Below are 24014 nucleotides of genomic sequence, written 5' to 3'. Positions count from 1 at the left end.
TTTTATTAATCCCTATGTTTTTTCCCTGCATTACAACACAAGCCCTGCTTACCAAATGGACACTTTTTTTTTTTTTTTACTACGAGCATGTTTGTAGTTTTTGCCCATTCATAGTGCAAACATTACTTTCCATGCACATGCTGCAGTTTTTGCTATACATTTCTAAATTATTTCCTGCAAAACACAAGTTTTCCGAAACTAAGGGGCTATTCAATCTTGGATTCCGAGTATCGGAACGTTTTTGCCCAGCTCTGATCTGTTTTGTCGAAATCTGCCTTCACTGCTGTCGGAAACGGCAGCAGTAAGTAGGCTGCGGGTGCTATTCCCGCCATTGGAAATAGAGCCCGATATTGAATACACCCCTAAATCTTTCCACCCGAGTAGTTTCCAGAGCAGCATACATATTGAGTGACCGCAAATGTTTTCTATTTATGTTGTATCAGAGAAAACATTTCCCTTCCAGAAGACAATTTTAAAAAATACCAAGAATATAGATACAGTATATCCATATATTTGTATCGAGGCGGAAGAATCTGCGTCACTCCTCGGGTCTTTTCTTATGGTGTTTATTATAAGCAAATGATGCAATCACAGGTACATTGGGGGGGGGGGGGGGGGGGCGACTTTTCTATTTTTATTAAGGCCTGTTACCCTGCTTGCAAGAATAATGAACAAACCCGCTGGCAGGGAGAGAGTGCTTATGTACTCCCCAACCTCCGTGGGAGGCCGGGTGCGCAACGGGATCCACTTCTACAAGCGGCTGGTCCCCACACGCTGATGTCATCCCCAGTGGACCCATTGCCATGGCAACCGTATACTGACAGACTGCATCCCTGGCCGCCCCGCTATCCTGCAGAGTCAATAAGCAATAGAGCAGCATTAACACCTGATAGAATCCAGTCCTAATAAAACACTGGATTAACTGCTATTATGATGATAAAGCTATGACATATATTACGCTATTATCGGCCAGATACACAACTGGGATTATAAATAATAAACATATATCTACCCTCCATGTGATACAAGCCCCAGTTATACAAGCTCCTTGTGTCTTTTTTGGACTTTTTCCATTACATATCGTCGTCTATGCAAACTTGAGCGAATAGGACGCACAATAGATTAAAATGATATGCGGCATGTCTATATTCAGTGTGTGACTGTGGCTATATCTGCATTCAAAATGCTACTTTACAGTGATTTCCTGGAAAACAGTATAATGTAGCATTCTGCAACTAGAAGGGTTGTTTAGAGTGAAAAAAAGGCTCAATGTCCATGACACAATCATAGTGGAACTTGCTTACTGTATATGTAAAAAAGAACTAGTCTTCTAAAGCTATTCAGATCACTGATAGACTGCAGTATGGCCCTATTATTCATCCCACTGCCTTCATCAGTCAAATCCAGGCTTAAGGCCCATACACACTTAACGATTTTCACCTGAAAATCGGTCAAAACAGCCGTTTTGAGCGATTTTCCGCTGAAAATCGCCTAGTGTGTATGGCCCACCGATGTAAGACTAGCGATGATGCGCGCTCCCGCATCATCGCTAGCAAAGTCTCCCATCTGCTGGTTTTACCAGTATGCCAGCGATGATGGCTGCTTTCTCAGCCATCATCGCTGAGTGTGTACAGCAGCCGGGCTGAACGCTGAGCTGCTTTCAGCCCGGCTGCCGCCCTGCGCCCTCCCCCGGCTGCCGCCCTGCGCCCTCCCCCAGCTCCCGCCCCCGGCTCCCCCGCGCTGTTGATGGAGCATACTCACCTGCTCCTGCCGCTCTGCCGCTGCGCTGCCACATACACCGCTCTACCTTCTCCCATGCTGGCTCCGGCCTGCAGCTCTGCTCCCCCGGCCTCACATCCCTGCATGATGCCCCGCCCGCCGGAACGCCCCGCCCCCTGCACTGTTCCATACACTGCCCACCAATGACTTTTCTAAAGGCAGTGATATATATATGACTGACACATGCCAGCCATGTATATATTTCTGTCACCACTGCCCACTAATGATATATATATGGCAGTAACATATACATGGATGGCACATGCCAGTCATGTATATATTACTGTCACCACTGCCCACCAACGAGATATATATATGTCAGTAATATATACATGGATGGCACATGCCAGCCATGTATATATTTCTGTCACCACTGCCCACCAATGAGATATATATATGTCAGTAATATATACATGGATGGCACATGCCAGCCATGTATATATTTCTGTCACCACTGCCCACCAATGAGATATATATATGTCAGTAATATATACATGGATGGCACATGCCAGCCATGTATATATTTCTGTCACCACTGCCCACCAATGAGATATATATATATGTCAGTAATATATACATGGATGGCACATGCCAGCCATGTATATATTTCTGTCACCACTGCCCACCAATGAGATATATATATATGTCAGTAATATATACATGGATGGCACATGCCAGTCATGTATATATTTCTGTCACCACTGCCCACCAACGATATTTATAAGGCTTTAATACAGATGGAGCCGCTCTCCCCCTTGCCGCCAGCTTGCCATATTGCTGTAGCTGGCAGGAGATGGTGGACGGTGGGACGAGTGTCTCATTGCTGAGAATGTGGCACGCGAGCATCTCCTGAGCGCACGCCCCATTCTGGCAGACAACGTGGGACAGCACCATGAGAGCCGCTCCGATGCAGCGGCCCCATCTGTATATACATTGCTGGCACAGGCCACTGCCCACCAATGCATTTTTTATGGCGACAATGTATACATTGCCAGCAATGTAAACGTTGCAGCCGCCACTGCCCACCAATATACATTGACAGGTATTCAATGCTGGTGCGAGCGGCCGGCGAGGGGGTTAAACTGCGAGGATCACAGAAAACCAGTGATCCTCGCAGTTTAACCCCCGCGCCGGCTGCTCGCACTATGCAACGTTCTGGGGGAATCCTCGCCATCACAGAACTGCGAGGATTCCCCTAAACTGCGAGAGCCGCGGCTAGTGCAGCAAACTCGCTCTAATTAGCCTCGACTCTCGCAGTTTTTGGAGGCACATTCGCAAATTCCCCCTCGCTCAAAAAACGTAGCGAGGGGGAATTTGCGAATGAGGGGGGTCAGTTGAATGCTGACAGGGTGAGCGGTGACTGCGAGCAAAAAGTCCTGCTCGCAGTCACCGCTCGCCCACGGCATTGAATATATGCCATTATGTTATGGTGGTAACGTATTCATTGCTGGCGCAGGCGAATGGATTTCTCCCTATGTACAAGGCTGCAAATAATCGTTGCCATACACATGGGCGGGATTTTGCCTGACCGAGGTGGCGTTTACCTGATCGCTGGGCTCCGAAAATATGCAGCCCAGCGATCAGTTCTGAATCAGGCCTCAAGAACAGAAATGCACAGAATAATATGGCCACTGTTCCCACCCTTGGAATTCAAACCCACCCATTATGTAAATAGCCTTATACTGAAAGATTTTCAGCAAAGTCTTTTGCCTCCTGAAAATCTTTTGCTCTTTGGGGAAAATAGTTCAGTGTGTACGCACTACTTTGGTGAAAGATAAATCTATCAGAGATTTTGGCAAAGTCTTTTGAAATGAAAGTCTACAAGTGTGTATGGGCCTTTACGTTTTAAATGATCAAAAGAACAGAGGTACTTATCAAGTTGCCTGTGCTCAATCATGGCAGGTCTTAACCCTTTGTGTGCCAAGTGAATTTGTCAAAATAGGTGTGAAAATTGGCAAACAAACATTTTTATTTATCATAATGACCTGTAATGTTGACCTTTTATATAGGAAATCTAATCTTTTTTTTTTTTTTACACTTTTTATTTTCATTTATAGAACAAATGTAAACGATGCTGGCAATTTTCAAAGATATTTTGCACATCTCGCACACAGATGGCACTCAAAGGGTTAAAACCCAGGCTGTTAGGGCTATATTTACTAAAGCTCGATTTTTGTTTGATTGTTATTGATTTCCATCTGTCAGTTGTTAATCAGTGTTGGGCTTCCAGGGCTAAAACACACATTTACTAACAGATGATTTTTTTTTTTTTTTCAAAATCAATCTGAAATTAGTAAACAGTCAACAAACTTGACCTTTGGTAAGTATACACCTTAGTGTGCCTTGAGGACTGTGGTTTGGAACCATTGGCTTATACATATGAAAGTTCTTTATAGCATTACCTTTGCCTCATGCTGTAGGAGCACTTTGATAATTTTTCCGCCATCCAGCATTCAACACAATAATGTTACCAGTGAGTCCCCATGTCTCGATGTTTGCTCATGTTATCATAAATATGCTTCATTTATTGGAGGCTATGTATATGATAAAAGTGGGTGTGGCCATCAACCATCGTGATTTGTTCACGAATAAATTTAGCAATGGTGAGTTTGAATGGTAAAATACAATTGCGTTCCACTGAGAAATTTATATGTCATCGGTTAGAATGGGGAATCTGAGACCATTCTACAGGGGATCACACAAGGAATGTACAGTAGATTTTATTTGATCACCAGTTTCATCTGCTATCCGGCACCAAGAGGGAGTGCCTAGTAGTGTTCACCATCTTCTTTGTGTACCAAAATGGAGAATCCGATAGAGTACAGTTGTATTTGTGAGGGATGGGTCAAATATTATTTAAAGAAGCAGACTAGATTTTCCCTTTTAAGTATTGTTTTAGTTCTTGCCCTGAATGTTAGGGTTACTTTGAAAACACTGATGTCAAACATCATTTATGAGGTACCTGTCAAAACACAATGTGTAGATGCAGCCTTATAGTTGCCGATGGAGGTGCAAATAAAAAAAAAGAATGGTTTTACTTACTGTAATGACTGGATTTCTATACATTAATCTATCTTTCTTTTACAAGTAGATGGCTAGTAACACCTTTCTTTTTTCTATCTTTAGATCCAAAATGTATTTTAAAGTGCTATCCATCTATAGAAAGAAAATAGTTTGTAAAATGTACAAGACCGTGTTAGTAAAACATATGCAATTTCTGTAGTTTATAAAACTACTATGCTAAGATTTACTTGCAACCATAGCAGACTATTTAAAAAAAAAAAAGCAAAGTTGCCAATTTTGTGTGCTTTTGTCCTTCTGTTCCTCATGAGCTAACGGGATAGAACAACAGTGGTCATTGCCAGTAGAATAGCATTATCACAAATGAGCCATTCAGCAAGCAGGTTGGCTGGGAAGAATACCAAGGCTCACAGAGGGATAAACTTTTACCGTTAAAAAAATCAAAAGGTACTTTGTTTGGTACATGGTTTGTATTGAGCTGTTTTCCAAAGTTGTTACCTCTGTAAGACTTAACTGATCTTCAATAATAGGCTAGTTATTAAACTAGGAATTCTCTCCAGTGCATCTTTCCATTACTGATGACAAGTGTCAGGATTTGTATTTTTCATTTACACTCTTTATTTGGTATGCGAAACAACATAACATTGAACAAAATGAATTACAGAACTTGCTTCCTCATAGTGATTGCTTTTTTAAATTTCTTTTTTCTTATTGGTCTGAATGTATTTTTAATCATTTTATCTTTTATTTTTCAGAACACTATAATGTCCCGTGAACAGATAGAGAGAGAATATGATGCACTTGTGAAGAGCTCAGGCCAGCTCCTCAATGCCCTACAGAAGAGAAAGAAGGAGGAGGAAGAAGCGGAACGTTTGCGTCGTATTCACGAAGAGATGGAGCGGGAGAGAAAGAGACATGAGGCAGAAGAGGAGCTGCGGAGGAAAGAGGAAAATGATAGGCGACTGTGAGTATTTATGGTAGATTCAATCAAATTTTGCTTTGACATTGTTATTATTATTATTGTGTGTGTTTGTACAGGAATGTGCAGAATTTTTATTTTTTTTAAGGAATAGTATAGCTTGCAACTACTTGTTTTCATATCATTACTTGTCTTCGTTGATGTTTGTAGCAAAGCCGAGATTGAGGCAAAAAGAAAACTGGAGGAAGAAGAGCGCAAAAAGAGGGAGGAGGAAGAGAAAAAGATTCAGGTATTCCTTCCACCATAATACAAAATGTAATAGGGCTAAACTACTGAGCAGCTACTTAAAAAGAAAAAGAGATTTGTAGACATCTAATCGACTAAACATGGGCTAATTCATTTCACAAATGTATCTACTCAACGCCAGAATTTCAGCTCTGCTCCTTATTTACCAATGATTGTTCTGTCTGTGCTGTTTCTTTTTAGCCTCCTACTTCTCAGTCTTCAAATTAACAATTTACTCATCTACTGTATCTAGGGGGTTATTCTGATTCAAACAATACAAAGAAATGTGAATTAGTCCCAAGGCGCTAAGCCTGAATCCTGCAGCCTTACACTGGAAGAAGAGGATCACCAAAGACCTCTAGTCGTCGAATTGTAGAAAAGGAATCAGTGTATGGGGGGCGCTGGATTCTTGTTGACCCAATATTTCTCATAAAATCTGTATGAGCCATTGGACAGCTACTATATTGGGTCAACAAGAATCCAGCGCCCCCCATACACTGGTTATTCTGATTCACTCGGAAAGGCACAATCACTCTCTAATGGACAAAACCATATGCACTGCAGGTGGGGCTGATTTAACATGCAGAGAGAGTTAGATTTGGTTGTTTTATTGTTCCTGTGCAGGGTAAATACTGGCTGCTTTATTTTTACACTGCAATATAGATATTAGTTTGAAGTACACCCCCCCCCCCATCTAACACTCTCTGTACATGTCACAGCAGTGCATATGGTCTTGTCCATTAGAGAGTGATTGTGCCTTTCCGAGTGAATCAGAATAACCACCATAGTCCTCTGTTTCTAATCTTCACATTATTTGAAGACCCATCTCCATTTATGTTAGTCATTGCTGCAATAGTTTTCTCTGTTCCTGCTTTTGACTCACTGCACAGAAATGGTGCTGTAATACTATCATAAACGCCAGATTAATGATTGAGATTGGAGATGGCATTGTATTGCAGTAGTGACAGGACTGTAAACTGAGGAGACAAATAAGCATGTACTAATAGCTATAGTAAGAATGGAGTTTTGGGGACAGTGAATTCCCAGTGTAACAAGATGAGCAATTCCCATCCAATCAGTCAGCATGGTTGTTCTATAGCATTATAAGCACTAGATGTTCTACAGTATGTGGCAACTCACTCACTGTGATGTTCAAAGTGGCTGTGGTAGTACCCTTTTCTCAATTACTGACAGGGTAATATTTATTGCAATTTGAAAATGTGTAACCCAAGATGACTGTAATATCCTTGTATTGACTAATCACTTGTTAGGGCCAATCCATATGAAGTGGTCCAACACTTCCTATGCCCAAATGCAGTCCAAACTTTTCTGAGAACAATTGGGTTTGTCCCAAGGCTCTACCACATCCCAGTCCTGAGATATTTGTATAAATGCTGAGAAACCTGAAAATCACTGTCTGCCATGATTTAAATATGGCCACCATTTCGGAAGAGAGTAAAAATAAAAGTTGTGGGTTTGAACTATTGGCATATAGTAGAGATAACTGGCAGAAAAATTACATCTTTTAAAAATGGTCAAGCAACCAGAAAAATTCATAATATGGGCTTTGTATGGATTGTCTCGGTAGCATTTCCATTTGTGAAACTTCATGTCAAAGTCTGCGGCTTTATATTGGCACATGTCATGTTTTCTAGAACTTATGTGAAAAGAATATCTAAAGTCCACTCTGTAATGTATTTATCAGTTCCCAGAAAGTGTTCATCTATTCCTAAGTGGTATTTGGGTCAACCCTGCTTTAAATATCGGAGCGTTTTAAAGTAAACGTTTATTTCCAGTACAAGAAATTTTTAATTCCATTATATTTATAAAAATTCAAGAATAAAGGTGCCCATACACGCTGCAATTTCATCATGCGTTTTGAACTTTTAAAGTTCAAAACGCATCGCATCGGCTTAAATCGCACAGTGTACCCGCGGGGATGCGATGCGCGTCCCCTCGGGTACAATATTGTGAAGCACAAAAAGTATCTGCAGGCAGTACTTTTTGTGCTTCATTGCATCGCATTGCATCGTATCGCATCAGTTTTGGAGTACAAGCGATGCGATGCAATGTCCATTAGTAACTATTAACTTTTAAAAAAAAAAGAAGCTGAAATCGCATTGCATCACACCCGCAAAGTACAGTACATCGCATCGCATCCACTTCAAGTGCCAAAATCGCATGACAGCTTGAAGTTCAAAATGCACAGCACACAAATTCGGTGCGTGTATGGGCACCTTAACATGAATACTTGTGTAAATAGCAGTAACATTTATTTTTTATTTTGCGAGGCATATGTATTGTAGCATACGTATTTATACATATGTGGAAGAGGACATTATCTTTTTCATATTTGGACCATATCTCCACTTTAGTAACTTCTGTTTTCACAGAATGTTTAAACAATATCTGTAGCCTCTCATATATTTGAAGCAGTGTAAAGGGTGTAGAAGTGGATCAATTAATATGAGTGCAATAGATTGATCTATAACCACTAATATTAATGTATTTATGGTCAATATGGATAGCTGATTCTACAGCCTGTTGTACTTTAGTTGTGGTAACATGACCTGTGTGCAATCAAGACCTGAAAATGAAAGAATTGTATGTGGTTGATAGAAATGTACTAATTGACCTATCTGCTTAAGTTTAAATTCAAAATGAACCTATGTACTGTGAATAAAGTTTTCACTTTATTGATGGCAGGAAATGGGCTGCACATAGTGCTTTTTGAGCCAATGCCATTTCTGGCTGAGGGTCCAGAAGATAGAGCAATAGACAATATTTGAATTTCACAATCCAAACAAAATGCCATTGTTTCCTTCAGGCTATGTCTTGATTAAAAAAACAGTAGAGTTGTTATTGCATTGGCAAGGGCATAAGCCATATGGAATACTTTCATAAAACTAAAGAGTTCTTATGCTGGGATTTCACTGATCATGTCCCCTTTCTCTTTGGGTTTATAGCATTCATCATTTTATTGCTTATTTTATGTTTACACACAATTGTAAACTGTGTACTCTGTAAACCTTATGTTAATATGATCACACATACAGGCAGAAGTGGAGATCCAGCTGGCCAGAGAGCGAGAGGAAGAGTCACAGCAGCAAACAATTCTAGAACAAGAGCGCAGAGATCGGGAGCTCGCTATGAGAATCGCTCAGAGTGAATCTGAGCTAATCAATGAGGAGTTTGCTACAGATGCATCACTACGCAGGTACTGTATTTGCAACAGCTTTCATTCACACAACCTTATCTTTGTGCACCTGTTTTGCTGAATTAGTAAACCGTTACACATGGTTTTGCCCATTATCAAACCAAATTTGCTTTTGGAGTGAAACTGAATCACCCTCTTATTGCACTTGTGGCTACATTGTGTGATTAACCCTTTGAGTTCCAACGTTGCTGTGAGAGATCCTCAAAATATCTGCTAAAAATGGCAGCGTCTCTCACAGCAGTTGTTTCTTTTAGTATAAATAAATACAAATACAGCCAAGTCAATTAATGGAAGTTTAGTTAAATATTTTTTTGCATTCAAAGGGTTAAAACAGGTTGAAGCATGAGTTAATGGTACTATTACATATCACTGCTATGCAAGTTGTACTTTTACATAACTAGAGTTATACACTTAGGCCATTATTCAGATCTGATCGCAGTACAAATTTGTTTGGAAAAATGGGCAAAACCATGTGCACTAAATTGCAGTGTAAAAATAATGCAGCCAGTATTTACCCTGCACAGACACAAAATAACTCACACAAATGTAACTCTCTCTGCACATGTTACATCTGCCCCCACCTGCAGTGCACATGGTTTGTACTGCGATCAGATCTGAATAAAGGCCTTAAGGTGTATTGCCTTCCACTATCTGAGACCAAGCTTTCATTTTCCGTAAAATCCATGTGTCTCTTTACAAATACACCCTTGTATACAGTACATGTATGTCCATTTGTGCAAAGGAAAACTTGTTGCTCAATGCTATCTAATGCCATTTTTCTTGTGATGAAAGTGCGGTTGCTATTGGTAATGCCTCCTTTTAACGTCTCCTGTGTCTTTTAAATAGCTATAATGAACCCTACAAATTAAAACGTTGCTCATTAAATAGTTACAATATTTCTGAAAGTGACTTTGTTGAACAATCGTTATAGGGTGTATGCGAAATTATTTAATTCACATTATACAGTACAGCGCCTGGAGCCAGTTTTTAGAATATATTAACCTTATAGCATCATCGACTCTGGATCTCCAAGTACAAAGCAAAGATTTAATCTCTGCTATACTTACAGTATCTTCCTTTGTCTTCAAGGTAGTGCAGAAAATATATATGTAAACTGAAGTTTCCCAAAGGGATTAATTTCAGAGTGATCCAAATTAATAGGTGTTATGCTATTCTTTCTTTGACATTTTCGATGTGATGTATGTGGTGTGATTGTATTGTTGTTTTATTTATAATTATATTTTATATATATATATAAATATATATATAAATATATATATATATATATATATATATATATATAGTGTATATATATATAGTGTGTGTGTGTGTATATATCTCACACACACACACACACACACACACACACACTGCATCCAGAAAGTATTCACAGCGTTTTACTTTTCTCCCATTTTCTTATGTTACAACTTTTATTCCAAAATGGAATAAATTAATTCACTCAAAATTCTACACACAATACCCCATAATGACAACATGAAAATGTTTTTGGGAGATTTTTTCCAAATTTATTAAAAATAAAAAACTATAAAATCACATGTACATAAATATACACAGCCTTTGCTTAATACTTTGTTGATGCACCTTTGGCAGAAATTCCAGCCTCAAGTCTTTTTTAATATGATGCCACAAGCTTGGAACACCTATATTTGGGCTTGTAAACAAGGCACCCAGTGATAGCGGAGACTCCTAGGACCTGGTGTGTCGAAAAGGGGTGGTTTGGAGAACCTGCAGTAATGATGTATAAGAAGTTATCTGTCAGTGAACCAAGACAAAAAGATGAAAAATTTCACAACCTGGTAAAAATTCAGGGCCAATGCAGGTGTCCTGCTCCAGACATCATCATGCTTGATCTACAATTTATTTGGTACAAAATTACAAATCCCAACTACCTAGTACACTATACTGTACATACATAATAATGCAGCTTCAGAACCACTACCCGTGGCATCTTACATTATATGGCACAAAAGCAATAGGTGTATGAGGACGCCTCTATGTGCTTCCCAAGTAGATAAATCTAACTTGAGCCCCATACACGTGGTGCCTTTGGAGCTTATGACTTATATTCCCTAACATACCTGTGCACAGGCACACGCAGAGAACATACAAACAGAGAATATATACAGTGGGGAGTGAAAGTTTGGGCACCCCAGGCAAGAATTCATTTTAATGTGCAAAAAGAAGCCAAGGAAAGATGGAAAAATCTCCAAGAGGCATCAAATTACAGATTAGACATTCTTATAACATGTCAAAAAAAGTTTGAATTTATTTCCGTCATTTACACTTTCAAAATAACAGAAATCAAAAAATGGCGTCTGCAAAAGTTTGGGCACCCTGCAGAGTTAATACCTTGTACTGCCCCCACATCGTGAAATGTGCAATCTAACCTGGAGGAAAATCGAAGTGCTTGGCATACTTTGTGGCCAACAAAATATGTTTTGCCACCATCCAGCATCCAGGTGACTTCATCTGATGGCTTATCTCCCTTCCCTATAGAATTTATCAACGCCATACCGATCAGGCATTGGTCAGATATCAATCCGGCGGCCCCTGTGATGCATATTTTTTAAACAAAAATAAATATGCAAGATATGTGGAGACAGAGCTTTATATTTTACAAGGATTCATTAAGGAGAGAGAAACGTGTCTCTGCTTTTAAATCAACTCCAAAAAAATAGATCATAGCAGGAAGAACCTTGTGAATGCTAACAACTCCGATCTTTTTTTCAAGCCTGATGATATTGCAAAGCGACATTCGATTAGTTAACCATTAATATTTATAGTTCTTAATTTACCCAAGTCTCATTAGCAACTCCTGTGACATTAGTAGAGCTCTGCTGTTCTGTGTAACTTTGTGAGGGATTTCAGGGCCTATGCTGCTCAGTTTGTAAACTACCACTGTGGTTTCAGAATTTCCTGTCAAAACTTGTGTGGGCTATAAAGATAGCGGTTTAATAAATGCGTTTCATGTGTGAGAGAACTAATCTCATCCCGGAGGAGAGAAGACCTAAAGGAAATACATGTTGGTAGATGCTTTTTAACTTTAAAACAAGGTCATTTAAATTTCAATGAACAAAGTCCATTTTCTTTACAGTGTGTCCATTCATTAAAAATATGATTGTAGTAGAAACTAATTGTGAATACTTATCCTAATTTATGGCCAACATAGTTTTAAGCTAGAAACACTAGCTATTTGCAGAACAAATATCTGCCTGTCAGAGATAACAGAGCTATGCAACGCTGACGATACCCAAGTTTTTACCCTTTTTAGCAGTTACTTTGTGGTGGCTGGAACATGGAAGAGTGATAAGTACTGAAGGAGTCTGTGATGAAGAATGCTTTCATATTACAGGATTCTGAGCGAATACATGTAATTTTTATTTATTTAAAGCTAGGCCTGAATCTACTGACAAGGATGGTCAAATCCCATGGGTTGGGTAGTTAAGCACCAGAAATGTACTCCTCTAACCTCATTATTGGGACTAGATTCTATTGAAAGTCACTTGATGTTTTTACCTGGCTGTATAAAATAAGTAGCTACACCATAGATTTGTCTACTGGGTACACCGGAAATGTCCAAAGTTTTTCTTGGATTGCCACACTAAGAAAATTCATTTGAACAGAGGGTCACACATATTTTCTCATAGTTTGTCGCCTAGCCTTTAAGGCCCCCATACACTAATGCATCTTGTCTGAGCCTTAAGTCACATCCGATTTTGCTTGAGCTCAACGGGAGTCCTTAAATCCGATTGTGTTTGTGATGTGGTATTTTAACATGTAGATTTATCCGATGGGCTGTACTACAGGTTCTGGCCTATATGGCTATATATAAAACAAATCACATGCAATATAATGCAGGTTCTAGTAACAGCCACGTTGTGCACCTGATACCAGCAATTCCAATTAATCCTATGAACAAAAGGTCCTATCTCCAACCTGATGCGCCACTTTTCACCGATTTCTTGGCAAGATCCATCGTAATTGGATAAAAAGTGGCCAAGTCACAATAGTGTATGGCCAGCTTTATGGTCAGTTGGAGCATGTCATAAAAAAACAAATAACACCAATAAGTTCAGCTACCTGAGTGATCAGAGGCATGACAAAGCCTTTTTTATATACATTTTTATCACGGCCAATTGATGCAAACCACATCAAGATCCACCTCCAGCTACTACGTTGACGTTAGTCAATTTCTCTTCTTATTTTAGGTATGTTTGGAAGAAGACATAAAAAACATATTCATACTGTATATAAATAGCATATTTTTCCTGTAAGTTGTGCATTTAGAATGATGTGAATAACTGTACATTTCCGTTACACTGGCAAATATATACAACTTTATTTCTGCAGTGTAAAAACAGAAGTTATTCAGCCTGCTGCAGCATATGCCAAGTAAGGAAATACAATATGTATCCTATGCATGTATGTATTTTGTAATTATGTGAGACCTGCATGTATGATTTCATCAATATATAGAAATTAAAGTTGCTAACAAATTAATTGAAATGAAAAGGCAATAACGAATCCGAAACATCCACTTGATTAAAGACTTAATTGAGGGCTGTGGACATAATTTTTAAAAAGGTTTCTCAATTAATACTTTTTGTTTTTTCACAATCATGTTGATGGAAAAATGAAAGTGAACTCCAAATTTAATTCTACACTAAATAAACAGAAGAAAAATGTGTGTGCATATATATATATATATATATATATATATAATATATATATTTATATATCTCTTACTTATTTTGCCTGTCTTCTGTTTCCAGAGCTGGTGGAGAAAAGGCCAAACTGACAATGTATGTTTTTCGAGTGAATAGTTTTATAGACCATACTATGTTGTTCTTATTTCTTGCACTCTAGGTATTTTATGCAAATGTCATAGATTATATTAGATTATTTATAGTTTGTGTGTTAAAGTGACACATTTGTATGACCCTTGTAATCGATATTCAGAGTTCTTTTGTACTGAAATCTTAATTATAGCAAAATAATGAAGTCATAAAAGAAGATAACTTTGTAATGGAATGAATGTATGTAAAAAAAAAATTGCCAAATAGATATGGGGATTTATAAAGACTTACACATACACAGGTATTCAATGCCGGTGCGAGCGGCCGGCGAAGGGGTTAAACTGCGAGGATCACTGAAAACCAGTGATCCTCGCAGTTTAACCACCGCGCAGCCACTTGCACTATGCAACGTTCCGGGGGAATCCTCGCCGTCACAGAACGGCGAGGATTCCCCTAAACTGCGAGAGCTAGTGCAGCAAACTCGCTGTAATTAGCCTCGGCTCTCGCAGTTTTTGGAGGCACATAAGCCAATTCTCCCTCGCTCAAAAAAACGGAGCGAGGAGGAATTTGCGTATGAGGGGGGTCAGTTGAATACTGACAGGGTGAGCGGTGACTGCGAGCAAAAAGTCCTGCTCGCAGTCACCGCTCGCCCACGGCATTGAATATATGCCATACTGTCTTTTTTACACTTTAACCACTGTACTAAAAATAATTCAACGATTGAGCAAGAAGTGATTACTCTTTTTACTTGCATGAAAATAACCGTTGACCAGAGTACAGTACAAGCCTCTTGATCTGCAAATGTCTTATTTATCACAAGAGCCAATCAAGCACTGAATGAGTGCAATGATAAGCTTTGCTCTCCATACTTAAAGCTGGAAATATCTGTACAAGCACTTCACTCTGTTTAAAGTCTTATAATGACAAATACATTGTGTAAAGCATTCCCAGTCCTTGTTATTTGTAAAAGCATACCTATTTTTGCCAAACTATAGAGGAAATCTACATTGACAATCAGGGCCGGACTGGCCCTGTGGGCCAATTTTTTCTTGCACGGTGCACAGAGATGCCCCCCTTTCTCCTGGACCTCAGTGGCACACAGAGAGAGCCGCCGGACTCATTGCAAGTCCAGCGGCTCTCTCTGTGTGCCACTGAGGTCCAGGAGAGAGGGGGGCATCACACACAGATATCCCGATCTCTCTCCTGCAAGCCGGGAGAGGCAACGCGCACATGTGTGTGCATGCCCGGCGTGTGCGACAAAGGGGGGTATTCAATGCTGCAGTGAGCGGCCGGCGAGGGGGTTAAACAGCGAGGATTGCAGAAAACCAGCGATCCTCGCTGTTTAACCCCCGCGCCGGCCGCTCGCTCTATTCAACGTTCTGGGAAAATCCTCGCCGTCACAGGACAGCGAGAATTCCCCAAAACAGCGAGACCCGCGGCTACTGCAGAAAACTCACAGTTTTTAGCCGCAAGTCTCGCTGCTTCTGGAGTCGCATCTGCCAATTCTCCCTCGCTCAAAAAACGGAGCGAGGGGGAATTGGCGTATGCGGAGGGTGTGTTGAATGATGTCAGGGTGAGTGGTGACACCGAGCAGGAAGACCTGCTCGGTGTCACCACTCGCAAACAGCATTGAATACCTGCCAAAGGTTGTGTGTGTGTGCGCACATATTCCAGGGCTGATTCGGCAGCCCAGTCCGTCGCTGTTGACAATGTATATACTGTACTTCTCATAAACATGTTTGTAGTGAACTACGGTTTATTGTAAATTGTACAAACTATATGTTCAAAAACTTCCAAAAACAAAATGTAGTTTTGTGATGCATATGTACAGTAATATAACAGAAACTAATTGTACCTTTAGCCCTGAAGTAAGGTGAAACTTCTTGAAAAAACCCTGATATGACTACAAAATACTTAATTTTACATATCTTCCTGCTCTTCCAAATTTTCACTGAAATTAAAAGTAAACCGGTCTGTTTGAGAAGACCCATAGAAGAGATGAGGGTGTGGGATAGATGAACTGATTACCCTTCCAAACACAAAGCTAAAGTGATTATCCAGTTTGGGGTGGTTGCTCTACCACCCCAAACATGCTCTTCTAGCCACTGGCCAAACTGAGCCTCAAGATCTACCAACGGTCCATGTTTTCCCAAATCACCTACCTGGTGCACAGCTGTAGTCATTACTGTCACATTTTCAAACATGCTGCATTCATTACTACTATAGATCCACAGGTTGCCTGAAACACGTGAACTGTTGGTAGATCTTGGGGACAGGTTTTGTCACCCCAGTGCTAGTGGATGGAGTGCAGCAACAGCTGGGGATGCACAAGTTTGTCACTAGCTAATTTTAAAGTCTTTGTCCCCTTTGAATGCATATATGTATATATTCACTTAGTGTCAGATCCATTCCGTCATTCATTTGTCAGAATGGATTAGACACTACCTATTGAATTAAGCGGCCAAATCCAAAGTTACCAGGTGAGCGATGGCGTGAGGCAAGCAGGTGGCTGGAGCTGGGACAGTGCTGGGTGAACAAGGCAAGAGGACAGCGGAGGGGAGGACGGTGCTCAGTGAGCTGCTGCTCTCCTGGTGCCGTCCTCTCTGCCTCGATGCAACATCTTTTCAACTCGGATTGAGATTGCCAGAAACGGGGCCAAAACCTGTCTGATTTGGCCGTGTTTCTGTCAAAACAGGTGGATCCGCACGCTATTCTGTGTATCCATCTGGTTTCTGACAGGTTGGAGAAAAGCAGCCAGCATTGAATAGGTCGGAACCCCTTCCGACCATTAAGTCAGAAACTGCCTTCTTTCTAGCAAGACGGCAGTTTCATTTCATTGAATATACCCAGTATTTACCTTACTACATATGCTTTTGTTTAATGCTGAATTTCTTTCTGATGTTTTGGTGATGTTCTTTTTTATTTTTTTACATCAACACGTGTTTTGTCTTCTTCATTAACTTTTTCTGTAGGGATGAAATGGCCAAAGAAATGACAGACATTTTGTCTAGGTTGGTGAGATATTTCTGTTTAGTGCACGATCCTCAATAAAATTCATTAATTAATTTCATCATGTAAGAAAACTAAATATATGTGCACATTTAATCACTTTTTAATGCAAGATTCTTTTAATTAATCTGTTTATAATTTAAACCTAATGATTCTGTTATTATATTTTCTTAATTTGTCCATTCTGTTGTTAATTCCGTTATAATTATCAATTAATAATTTCTAATGGTTTTGTTTTTTCAGGAAAGTAGTAGTAAATGTATATCTATGTTTATTTGTTTTCTGTTCCACAGTGGAAAAAAGGATCAAATGATAACGTGCCCTTTTACATTGAACAAAAGCCAGATTTTGTTTTTGTATCTCTCCTATGCCTAATACAAATGCTGAACAGAATAAGAAAACATTGTTATTTTTGCCGAATACTTAAGTACAGTGTGTAGTTGGTTAGTGGGACCGGCGCACTGGGTTTGGTTGATTGGTGCTAGCTGCTGCACTTGTCAAGGAGACCGGTCCCAACTGTTTAGACAAGTTTTGTATCAATTGGTAGTGCTGCGCTCTGCTCCTCTGTGTTGCAGAAATTATGAATGAAGACTTGCTTAGTGTATAGTAATATTTACTTGGTGAAACATGCACATATACATAAACATATACAAAGCCAAAGGTGTATGCAAATACAAATGATAGGTTATAGCAAAACACTTTGACAATAACGACAGTGGGTCACTGGGGTGGTAAATGGGGGGATGGGTGGAATATCGCTTTGCTGGCCTGTGAAGTGTGTTAATTGTTGGGGGAGAATGGGGGCTTGTTGTGGTGAAGTCCAGAGCTGATGTGGGGCATACTTGTGACCAGTGCACAGCACTACACATTGATACAAGAATACTTAAATACAGTGTTCAAAGTTGTTCTTAAAGATTCAATGCGGCATAGTTTACCATGTATTTAATGAGCTCTTCAGTAGATCTCTATTATATTGTACTGAAAGATGATGATGTTGATCATTGCAGAAAATGTTACATTTTTTGTAAAGCAAATGCTTGCCAGAAAGCTTTGCTGGCCTTGGGCTCATATATTTCTTGATTCATACCATTAAAGAGCACTAGTGTTTGTTGACATGCTTTGAGTGCTTGATTTAAATGCCCATGTTTATGAGGCCTAAAAGTGCATAAAGTATTGAAATCCATTTATTCTAGTTTGATAAATATTATCATAACTATCAAATGCTTTGTACACAGCCTAAATAATTGAATATATAAATTATATTCTCTGCAATCCTTTTTCCCCGTACAACCTCCCAGTATGCATACTGATTTCGTTATCTGTATTCTCATTTTAGATTCCGTACTATGAGATAGCGTACAAAACAGACAACTTGTTTGTGTTAATAATAATATAACCGGATATACAGTGCTCATTAGGTACAGTTTAACAGGGGTTGCTTTTGTGTCATGCACAAAACAGGGCATAACATTAAAACAAAGTAACTGATTAAAGTACAGGAACTATATTCCCCAAGTGCTGTTACCTTGTCATTGTGCTTTATTTGTTGTGCATTATTTTTAATGAACAGATTGCACTGCAATTGCGCATTTATCTTAAAAAATACATTGTAATTAAAGAAATGCTGGCAAAGGAATAACCATAGAATCAAAGGCGTCTCTACCATAGGTGCAAGGGGTGCAGCTGCTATGGGGCCCAGAGCTTAAGGGGGCCCATCTTTACAGTCGAAGTAATGTGTTTTACATACATTTATCACCATCAGTTGCTGAATAGGGGGCCCTTACACACGTTTGCTATGGGGCCCACAAATATCTAGGTACGCCTCTGCATAGAATCCTATTAATATGAATACATTATTTCATGTCTGTAAAATAATGGTAAATGGCCTGCAATATAAAGTAAATAGTTCTTAAGGTCCCTTTATATGTGAAGGTGTTCCTATGAGTGAAATATTGATTACAGTAGTTTTTATATACACCATTCAAGAAAGAGTTAACATTCCGTACCTTTTTTACAGTTTGATTAATTTATGTATAGTCATGTATCATGCTGCCAACTGTCCTTACAGTCATTAGTTGATAGAACTTTTGGCTAAACGCGCGAGTGAATCCTTCTGGTAGGCAGACACTGCTCATATAAATACGCTTCCAGGGTGTTGTTTGAGGGAGAAGAAATTAGTGCCGTGTTATTAGTGCATCAGGAGGGATAGCCACAACCTGTAGGCATTGTGACATAAACATGGCCTGGACATTATGCTACTGTACTTCCTTATTTCAGGAGATGTGGTCATGTGCTTTTTTTACAGGATTTATAATGTTGAGAGGTTCTTAGAATGGAAGGTTCTTTGAGATTGTTAGTTATTTATGAGATTCACTGGTTCTTATGGTTCGAAGAATAAGAAGTGGGCAGTATTTTGGTAAACTAGATTCTTCAGAATCCCAATTTGTGTGTACTGAATAATTTATGATGACAGTGTTGATGCAAATTTTGGTCAATATGATGTAGGCATTTTCTGATGGGTTGATTTGGTTCGTTGCGGTGGTACCCTGTGTTGCTTTTTTTATTAATATCTTTTAAAAATAAAAGATAATAAGATTTAAACATACTGCAAAAATATGCCCCACAGTCAACTATCATAATAAAGTTTTAGAAATGACAAAAAACACTAAACTATGCCAGGCTCGGCTGCTCCCACTATAGCAGGGAAAACCAAAGAATGGGGACCACTTTATAATGCTTGCTGGCAGCTTTCCTAACATATTGAAAATGAGCTTTGTTACGTTGATACTTCCATCTACCCTAAGTGGGATGGTGAGTTATATGTAAAATCTAGATAATCTGATGTTTGTGGAATTACAAGATTCTGCAAGCTTTATTGGCCATAGTCTGCATGCTGTTGCCTGCACTTAAAATTTACCAGCCTATCCAGTCAGAACATATTGTTCTGCAACCAGTTGTAAATAAAAATGCCAAACAGGGCCTGATGCATAGTTGGATGGTAATTAGGTATATGTTGTAATTTGGTATATGTTTCTCCAGGACTGCATTCGTGATAAAAAAGGGTTATATACAGTATATACCCTGTATACCGAATTCATCTTCTGGTGATTAAAACATAGAATGCAAAAGGCCGTAAAAAAACAAAACACTTGATCCCTTTAGTCTGACTATTATTATTTAACCTTATCTCGATCACATTCTATTCTCTCTCTCACCTCTGATGGGATGCTAGGCCACTTTTCCACTCCATTTTCTGTCATTTTTACTTACATTTCTCCCTGAACCTACCTTCCCCTAGTTGTTGGTGTGTGTCCTCTTGTTCTAGTACTTCACATACTTTGGATAATGTTTCCCTCCTGTACTGTGTTAAAACCCTTCGTTTTCTAATAATCAGCATTATCATCCTCATCAGTGCACAGTTGCAATAAATAACTCTATACTAGGGGTGGAAGATACTCATGGAAAGAGACCTATTTTCACTTATATCCCACTCTACATAGCCCGCAGTTGTTTTGACACACAGTCTGTGATCTTACAACCCAGTTACACCTATTCAAATGTAAGTTTATGTGTGATTGAAATGTATGTGACCTTACATTACCTGTGCCTCTGTTTTGGGACATGCACTTAGAAATATACACTCCGCAAACTAATTTACTCTCTGTTTTGAAATAAGTGAACAGCAATTTATTAGAAATAAAGATTTTCCTAAACCTTCATTTCTTTATTATTTATACTTCCATCCTGAAATAATCCAATGGGGATAAAAATTCTGTTAGGTGATGAATAACCTGCTGCTAGCCAAGAGGCAATGCAAACAGCTGAAAGAGAATTTGTCTGAGATTAGGCAATGCTAGCCAAGAGGTAATGCAAATAGCTGAAAGGGGGTTTGTCTGAAATTAATGTTTGCCTTTGATTGGCTAAATTGTGAGTTAAGCGCTTCGAATTGCTAATCATGTATAAAATTGTAATGAAACTATTGAGATCCACACCCTCCTTGTCTTGAACTAGCAGTGGGGGGAAACATTTTTTTTGTACCAATTTGATCTTCTGCAGTGCCAAAGATAAATGGTACTCATTCTCAGTACTTGTGATGTATATGTGACCCACTTGTCTGTAGCAATCAAGGGTTAAAATGAGCCGCTGAGCATAGAGAATGCATTTGCCAAAAAAGGAGTACCCATTTTTAAACCAAATTGGTTGATGATCATTTGTGCTGGAAATGAATACTCAAACTTTGCATTTGAGATGATGCATGTTGTACCGTTTTAAGTTCCACTTTGTGGGAAAGTTTATTTTTAGGTGCAGCTTGAAATCTTTAAGAAAGACCTCTTAATACACAAAAATGACACACATAATCTGCAGTCCCTTTATCCCCATTCTTGTATTTAATATTTACGTCTTTATCCCAAAAAGCACTGCTTTGTTATTTTCAGTTTTGCCTTAAGTTTAAATATAAGGAAGTGATTGTAATTTGAAAGTACACTGTATTTTGGGTTGATTTTTATATTCTTTATACCATGCATATTTTCCTATTTTTCATATACAGGTTGAGTATCCCCTATCCGAAATTCTCGGGACCGCGAGCATTTCGGATAGGGGAATTTTCCGGTTTTTGGAATATTTTTTTTGCAGCCATACTTACCTGTCCCCTGATGGTCCCCGGGCGTCCCTCGGTGTCCGCGCAGTCCCCGGGCGTCCACAGCAGGCCTCCGGCATCTTCTCCTGGTCTCCAGCGGTCCCAGGAATGCATTGCGCGAGTGTGCGCGCGCACCGGTGACGTCACCGGCGTCCGCTGGAGACCCTGGAGAAGATGCCGGAGGCCTGCTGTGGACGCCCGGGGACTTGGTAAGTATGAAAAGAGGGTTAGGGGTTAAAAAAAAAAAAAATTCGAATGATTCCAAAAACCACGGTTTTTGGAATAATTCGGATAAGGGATGTCCGGATACCGGATACTCAACCTGTATTGCAGAAGCATTACCCTTATATACAAAGGTGTTTCCAAAAGCCAGAAAGTAGATACAGTATATACAGGTTGAGTATCCCTTATCCAAAAAGCTTGGTACCAGAGGCATATTGGATAATGGATTATTCTGTATTTTGGAATATTTTTATATCTCAATGAGGTATCTTGCATTTTTGTTGTATAAACACATGAAATACACACAAATATATTTCATTTGTATTTCGGGGTGGTTGGTTAGTCGCACAAGAGTAATAAATCACATAATTTTTATAATTTTGTGAAGGCCCCCTATTGTTTTCTATTGCAGATTTTTAATTGTTACATTGAAGATTATAGGGGTGTGCTACTACTGGACAAAAAGAGAACACAATCATCAAATGAAGAAAAGCTTGTCGCTTTGTAGTGCACCAAAAAGAATTGTAACAGTCCTAAAATGTAACCTTTATTGGAGATGGAAATAAAATGCGGAGTATAAGAACACACGTACAAACATATAAGTGAGACAAAACACCATATATCATTAAAAAGACTGTGTGTGTGTTTCTGTGCACTCGGTCTGCCATTCTCTGTCTGAGTATTCAGCGTCCCATTACTATTATCCAGTATTCATTTAATTTCTCATGCTTCTCAGCTAGTTGCTGAATTTATGTAACGGGTTAATCTCTGCTCATGTATCTCTTGAAGTTAATATCTCTATATTAGTCTTTCTCTACTTTCAATCTTATTTATGGCCACATTTGTTGCACTTTGTATGAAAACAGACACCTTGTATTTTATATGCAACAAGTAAACCAGTCTTTTAGGTGTGTCGTTTTTTTTGAAAGAGTAAAGACACAGTGCACTTCTTGCCTTACTAGTCTAGTCGGGTAGGAGTCACGACAGTGTGTTTTGTGCATTCATATGACAGTATTGGCAACCATGTGCTTGAGGAAAAGTGCTAATGCACGCAGGGCTGGCTCTTAATTTTGACAGAAAATAAATCTTTATTATATAGTGCCAGGATTCACTGACAGGTATTCGGGCTCAACCACTATCAATCATAAATAATCTGTCCAAATGAGTCTACAGTACGTGCTGACACCCCGTCCTGAGGCACGCTCTTGGCTTCACTTTACATGACCAGGCTGGCAATATCATACACAGGATAACTTATTACTAGTAGACTTAGAGATAGAGGCAGTGATTGCTCTTACAAGAGCAATCTCACATATGTTTGTACGTGTGTTCTTATACAACACATTTTATTTCTATCTCCAATAAAGGTTACATTTTAGGACTGTTAGAATTATTTTTGGTGCACTACAAAGCGACAAGCTTTTCTTCCTTTGATGATTATATTTCATTTGTGAATGAAACAAGGTTTTAAAACCGTACCAGTTACAGATGCTTTTAGCAAAAACAAAAAAAATAGTCTGGATAACGGATATTTGGATAAGGGATAATCAACCTGTAATATTAAATGTTCTTATAGGTCTATTCCTAGTAAAGCCTTGTGAATTTGCAGGTGTGATTATGAAGTGTGAACGCTAACCCTTCACGTATAAAGTGATTGAAAATGACTTCATAAATGAAGCTGATCTTGGATCGGTATACATACAGTATATTAAAGCAATGGTTATTTTAGTAGACGCTAAGAACAGCGGTTTTATTGCATGCCATTCTTCTATATATTCTTGCATGAAATGTACTACGGTGTCTTTCTGTTTTTGTGTTTCTTTAATCTGAAGTTTCCACAATCTGGAAATAATTAATGTCTCAGATGAAGTTCTTTCAGTAATTGCAATGTCTGGTATAAATTACCAATAATTTCCAAGAATTTTAGATTTCTTATATAAGTAATCCATGGTATTTCACACCGTTATCAAATTATGAATAATTACAGCTTTTGCCTAATTATAACGTGTAAGATACTTTTTTTGTTTTTGTGTTTGTGAAATACTTAAGCTCGGACTGTTTTCTTGCAGCTAAACATCATGGAGGTTAATATTCTGGATGTAAAAA

The 24014-nt window shown here is 39.0% G+C and overlaps 1 protein-coding gene across 6 annotated transcripts in view; it reads left to right on the top strand.

The window, feature by feature from the left end:
* Positions 1-24014, top strand: part of MYO6 (myosin VI) — a 223367-nt gene that overhangs the window by 185563 nt on the left and 13790 nt on the right. For 2 of the 6 annotated variants that reach the window (XM_083177168.1, XM_083177169.1), the window contains exons 26-31: positions 5556-5764; positions 5930-6008; positions 9061-9221; positions 13593-13634; positions 14015-14044; positions 17011-17049. In XM_083177168.1, the coding sequence (XP_083033294.1) occupies positions 5556-5764; positions 5930-6008; positions 9061-9221; positions 13593-13634; positions 14015-14044; positions 17011-17049 (560 nt within the window). The remainder of the gene's footprint in view (positions 1-5555; positions 5765-5929; positions 6009-9060; positions 9222-13592; positions 13635-14014; positions 14045-17010; positions 17050-24014) is intronic. The other 4 variants (XM_083177172.1, XM_083177173.1, XM_083177170.1 and 1 more) reach the window with 3 other exon arrangements.

Source organism: Crinia signifera, chromosome 3 (genome assembly GCF_055691185.1).
Source record: "Crinia signifera chromosome 3, ASM5569118v1, whole genome shotgun sequence".
In the NCBI taxonomy this organism is placed as follows: Eukaryota; Metazoa; Chordata; class Amphibia; order Anura; family Myobatrachidae; genus Crinia; species Crinia signifera.
Note: the sequence above shows the minus strand (reverse complement) of the source record. Positions and strands in the feature narration are given on the sequence as shown.